We start from the raw sequence: 6,475 nt of genomic DNA, 5'->3' as shown, positions 1-6,475 counted from the left end.
ATGACTTTGGCAAACTAGAGCTGAACGGTAACGTTAAAGAGACTCAAAACTATAAAGTGGACGATTGAATGTAAAACTAATGTCACGAGTTATGGGTCTGCCATCGTGAAGGTTTTCCCTGTTTTCCAGTCCTGGTCTGACTATTCATTTTCCTCAAGCTTTGATATTAAGCACCACACCTTGGTCGTGACAGCAATACATGGCAAGTCTAACGTTACGCATTGATAGTACACATAACTTTGTGGAGAAAGTTCAAGGTAAAGATAGAATTCGTTTCGTCGTGTATAATAATTGTCATTTTCGATAAAACGAAATATATCAGTTTTAACATATTTTATTGCAAACGAATCAACACATGTTTATAATAAAAATAAACACATGCGTTATTTTAACATAGATTAATGAAAATTAGAAAAGCATGTTAAGTAATGTATACATTGAAATCAGAAGCAAAAGGGTTGGGCCACAAGTTTTCCCAACATCAGCGACGGCTCTCCCCCAAGAGTAGGTTAAGGTAACAGATGGATCTAGAACTTAGTATAAACATATATTGTTATACAGAGAATGATGATACAAAAAATAATACAAAACAAAAAAGTCTATTTCAATAAAGAATGACAAAAAGTTGAAGAAAGAAAAAAAAACTAATGAAGATGTGATATAACACGAGACCGCAATGTAACATCTGCTACGATTTTATATCAGATGTTATATTTTGTTGTCTGCTATCAAATGGCAGAGGGATTCCAGCACTATGTACATTGTAGAAAATTTAATTTAAAGAGGAATGGCAAATGTTTTCTCCGATAAGATGTATGCACAAGTGGAACTATTACTAGTTGTATCTAATTACTGTGATTAAACTGACGTTTCTTTATTTAGTTATCAAGAAAGGAGTCCTTTTTCGTCACCTCGTGTAATTTGATAGTAGACAGCAAAATACGTTAAACATCTAAACGTCAAGTTTAAACAGATGTGAGATTGCAGTATCGTATTATATTTCGTTTATTTAATCATATCAGGTCAAACAATATCAAATGATATTGTTACGCCACGTTGTTCTTAAATGTGAATATACAAAGGTAGTCTACGTGTAGTTTCTTCACTAGGGCAGTTTCATGGACCTCTATCTAACACATAGGCTAAAAAGATCGGCCTCAGATATTTCTATCATTGTGTAATAGTGAAAATAAAGGAATCTTTTTATGCAAAGAAAAAAAGAAAATGAACTGCCACGAATTTCGAACCCACACGGCAAAAAGATCTGAGGAACGTAATCAGTATGCTTTACTACTGAGCTACTTTGTAATTAGTATGCAAGCAAGAAAATTTACATTTTGACCAGTTACAAAAATATTGAATTCCCTATGCTTCATTTCAATTTATTTGAGTTACGTTTGTAAACATCACATTATTCTTGGGGCATAGTATTTCATATATAAGGATGAAGACAGACTAGTTGTGTAAGAAAAACAGTTACACAATATTAAAAATTACATTAAATTAAATTCTGACTGGAACTGATGTAAAAACTAGTTTGTCATGGGCGGGCCAATGTTTGTTGTCAGGTCATTGACGTTACTAGAGCTCGTAGACCACGAAATGCCCCCACCCCGCCCCCTTGAAGCATTCAGTAACTGCAAACGGAACAGAAATTATTTGGCCACAGAAATTATTTGGTCACTGTGCACTGGATGTTTGACGTCAAACCAATAATTATGGGTCATTAACGAGTCATAACTTACCTCGTATCAAATTTGATCTTAGACAAAAGAATTATCTAGTTATTTGGCAAAAATGTTCTACTGTTCTGGGTCAAAATGACCTTAACATTTGACCTACTGACCTTAAAATCATCTGCTGGTCATGATCAACCTCCCTATTAAGTTTCGTGATCTTAGGCCCAAGCATTCTTACGTTATCGTCCGGAAACGGTTTAACTGTTCCGGGTCACTATGACATTGACATTCGACCTGAAAATCAATAAGGGTCATTTGCTGGTCATAATCAACCTTCCGTTCAAGTTTCGTGATCCTAGGCCCAAGCGTTCTTAAGTTATCATCCGGAAAACGTTTAAATGTTCCGGGTCACTGTGACCTTAACCTCTGACCTACTGGCCCCAAAATCAATAGCGAGCATTGCTGGTCGTGATCAACATCCCTATTAAGTTTCGTAATCCTAGGCCAAAGCGTTCTCAAGTTATCGCCCTGAAACGGTTTAACTGTTCCGGGTCACTGTGACCTTGACCTTTTACCTACTAACCTCAAAATCAATAGGGATTGTTTGCTGATCATGACCAACCTCCTTTTCACCTTTCATGATCCCAGGCCTAAGCGTCCTTTAGTTGTCATCAGGAAACCGTTTAACTGTTCCGGGTCACTGTGACCTTGACCTTTTACCTACTAACCTCAAAATCAATAAGGGTCATCTTCTTGTCATGACCAATTTTTCTATCAATTTTCATGATCCCTAGGCCCAAGCGTTCTTTGGTTATCATCCGGAAACTTTTTGGTCTACTGACCGACGGGCCGACCGACAGACCAACCGACATCTGCAAAACAACATACACTTCCTTCGTCAAAAGGGGGGAGAGGTGGGGGTATTAACAAAACATCAGACAAATGTTAGCAAATAGTTATCATAGTAGTTGCATAATAAATTTCAAGAAGTAGATCATTGCACTTTCTTGTTCGACACTGAAATTCCTGAAATAATGTCTCCTTTTAATCTTACGTTTTATGAATACTAAAATGATTACTTCCAGGACCAGACACAATGTTGTAGGGGTGTGAAGTAGCAACATAAATTCGGTCATGTTCTTCAAGATGAAAGACAGCTCCTATGTTACTTGTCCAACCTGCATGTTCAACAGCCATTTCGCACATGGATTTGACGTGTTCTAGGAGAATTCGCTCACCGCCTTCGTTGCACGAGATAATGTATACAACATGGTTCATCGTCTGATCTTTCTCGTCGATTGTGGCATTGTCTGCTCTTGTGGTCAGTTGAGAAGATATGTAATACTTCCCTGATTTGCGTACATAAATTGCGCCTTTTGTCTGTAAATGATGTACTCCATTCCATGAGTTTACAACTGACTTCCAAAAGACTTTCGTTGCTTTTCCTGGAACTAAAATGGCAGCATTACAGGTTTTATGTAAACATTTGTGTCATGACTACCCTCTGTCGCTCACCTGAGCTCGCATGAGGAAAATCAAACTGCTCGAGTTATCTGAGATAAACCTTACAAATGTGCATAAAAAAGGCCCAATCGTTATTGCATTTGAAGAAATACATCCAGTTTTAAAATTGATAAATGCATTGTCGCTTTTTACAACAGTGTAACCTTATTTTATCTAAAGCTTGCATTTGTAAAGAAAACTACATTCAAGAACGGGATCGTATTTTTTATAAAGACATGGTGGAGAAACTTAAACACTACATCTCACATATTATCAAAGTTTCAAAACGTTGCATATATGCTCGGATTTTGCCAAAAGACAAATAACAAAAAACTCTGGGACATTTACCATTGCTAAACCGAGCCTGTGCATCGTTCTAAACAATTATTAAGGAAATTGGCCGGGACGAACTGAATAACTCTACCTACCAAGGGATCTTAAGTAATCGATGCCTGAGTAATCGGTGTTTCAATGTACTAGAATTTGAGAAAGAAAATATGGCAGAGTATTGGTACGAGTGGATTTTGGCAAACATGTTTAGTATAAATAATTGTTTATTTTACCTGGCTTAGCATGAGAAGTAATTTGCTTCAGGTGCAATTGAGCTTCTTCTCTATTCGAATCTGTGCAATTAAACTGTTTTAGACTGAGTGAAACATACTCTGAAATATATCAAGTAATACCAATTTAGATATAAGTAATTGGTATCATATTAAATATATAAATGCATGGAACTGACCTTTACAAACAGTTCAAGAGTCACGTAACGTTGATCAATCAGATTAAATATACACTCATTGCACATTCCATTCGAATAACTATTGAGAAGAATCAATAACCTCGTTATGATTTACGCCTGCTTTGTTTTAAAATAAATTGTAAAAGACATGTTAATAATCAGTGTAATAAGCGGAATAAAGCAATCAAATTAACTGTGGCGATCTATGTCCCTACCACACAATTAAATTATGATACTATCTGCAAATCAGGCAACATTTCATAACGAAGTTTTATGTAGAGGATACTACGTGAATGTCTTTTCATATCAATTAAGTTGAATCAAATAATAAAATGCAAGTGTAATTCCATAACTATGTAATGACATTATTTCACTCCCACAACATCAAACATGTTATAAATAGCTTCTTCCTTTTGCAACAAAACGATAATTGACAGAGGTTCACGAAAATATATTTGATTTGATCTAGAGGAATAACAGTTTTACAACAATTAAAAAAACTTTATTTTACGATATCCCTATATGATTCATGTAAAATATTAACTGTTTTCCATTGTAATTTGCCTAATCAAACTGCTTTAAGAATTAAACTTTTCTTAATTCGTAAAGAAATCTATTTCTGGTTCTGAACGACATAAAGAAAAGAAAAGTCACATTTTTTCAGTGCCACAAGATCTAAACGATACCAAACTCTTACTCTTCCATATACAAACATATAAAATATAAAGAATTTGAATATATATATATATGGTGAATAAAACAACAACAACAAAATGTAAATATTAATTAATTTATTTATTTATACACGTACCTGGGTTTGTATCGCTGTTGTACTTTTCTGCTATTATCTGAAACCAAATTAAAGCGGTTTTACTTCTGTCATGCTGAATAAATGTGAGTACATTTCCTTAAAATGTGTTATACATTTGTTTATCAAAATTACTTATTGATCTTACGACAGAACAGTTTTATCTGAAATAAATATTTTAAACAGTTTATATCATATGTTAAACAAAAAGAATGCAACTACGTTTTAGCATAATCTATAATTCATATTCAGTTCATATTCACATATATATTTGTCTACCTGTTTAACGCTTCTTTCGAGCATTGTACTGACTTTACCGCAGTTCTTGTTTTGCTTTGTATTCTTGTCATTTTTAATTATCAGTTCTTTTAGCCAGCTTGCTTTGCTCTCGCCTATGATAGAACCTTCATTTTGATAGCAGTGTTGCGGTTCCGCATAATATAGCTGAGCTATCCTTTTTGAACGCCAACACAAAGTAAGAACAAGCAGAATACATATCCAGAGCGCTGCGAAAGCGATCAGTACCTTAAGAATGAAATCCTTTAACTGTAATTGAAAGATGCAAACATTTCATGAACATTAACCAAAGAACACAAAAAGTACAGAACGAGTATGGTATCTCATTCCCATCTTTCATAGTTAAAATAAGCTTCACAGAGGGCACAACTTCTAAAACATGATCCTTACCAAAACAAGTAATTAGTTTAAACAATGTCAGAATTAAGAAATAATGCTTCTCCTCAAACACGGTTTACAATAAGCAGCCCCTGCATTATTCTTGGAGTATAGGCTACAGTAATAGCTCATTAATGTTTCAAGTTTATAAAGATGGAATATAGATACGATATAATGTTTACGAAAAAAGTAAGTGATTCGTTCGGATTTGGTATTATGTTTCGAAATACAGAAAAAATGCACCATACTCTTTTATAAGGATATGTCCGCGAATAACTAACATTTTCATCACCCACTTGAATAAGAGGTAGTTGACAATGATTAAATGACCAATTTACCATTTGACCTGACTGCATTACCCACATGGTAATCCAAACACAGACCTATTGACTACAGTTGCTATTAGCATTCGTTTAAACAGTACAGTCACACTAACTGAACAGCAATGTATACTACTGTAGTTAACTTTTATATTTTTTTTATTATTTTATTATAGGCTGATTTATTTCTAAATAAGAAGAAAAATATCCTACCTTCATAGATCAAGTTTCTGGTTACTGCAATTAGCAATGAGCACTTGATTATAATTCCAAACCAAAACGAAACCGTACTTTTGACATTATTGAATCATGACGAGATACATATTTATAAAGCACTCATGAATATTCGGTATGTTTCCGTAAATCGATTTTCGGTGTTCCAACCTTAATAATGATTTAATTAATAAAAAGCAGTTACTAAACTCGGGAATTTGGGTTCGAGTTGTATGTCTGACCATACTATTTTTCAAAATTTCCCCTGTAAACTAAACAAACGGGAACATTTTTATCGTTCATTTGTTGAAAGAAATACTATTCAGCAGTTATCTATGCACAGGTCAGTAAACCGTTCTACAAAGTGTCGACAAAAATCTTCAGGACTGGCGTCAGTACACAAGAAAAATAATACCTTTCATAAAATAATTTAAGAACAAATTTAAAGTAATAGCGATACAAATTAAAAAGAAAAATATAACGGTCTATAACTGAATTCGAACCCATGGCAGTGTGCTTACGAATAGGAGAGCTTACC

The 6,475-nt window shown here is 34.3% G+C and overlaps 1 protein-coding gene across 1 annotated transcript; it reads right to left on the bottom strand.

The window, feature by feature from the left end:
- Positions 1-318: 318 nt before the first annotated feature.
- On the bottom strand, positions 319-6,249 carry LOC128553394 (uncharacterized). Its single transcript, XM_053534537.1, has 5 exons — positions 5,938-6,249; positions 5,009-5,275; positions 4,733-4,769; positions 3,746-3,844; positions 319-3,130 (listed from the first exon to the last, which is right to left on the bottom strand). Exons 1-5 carry the CDS (start codon positions 5,941-5,943, stop codon positions 2,730-2,732), a joined length of 810 nt encoding a protein of 269 aa, XP_053390512.1. The 5' UTR covers positions 5,944-6,249; the 3' UTR covers positions 319-2,729.
- Positions 6,250-6,475: the final 226 nt, after the last annotated feature.

This window comes from Mercenaria mercenaria, unplaced genomic scaffold, assembly GCF_021730395.1.
Source record: "Mercenaria mercenaria strain notata unplaced genomic scaffold, MADL_Memer_1 contig_3781, whole genome shotgun sequence".
Lineage (NCBI taxonomy): Eukaryota > Metazoa > Mollusca > Bivalvia > Venerida > Veneridae > Mercenaria > Mercenaria mercenaria.
Note: the sequence above shows the minus strand (reverse complement) of the source record. Positions and strands in the feature narration are given on the sequence as shown.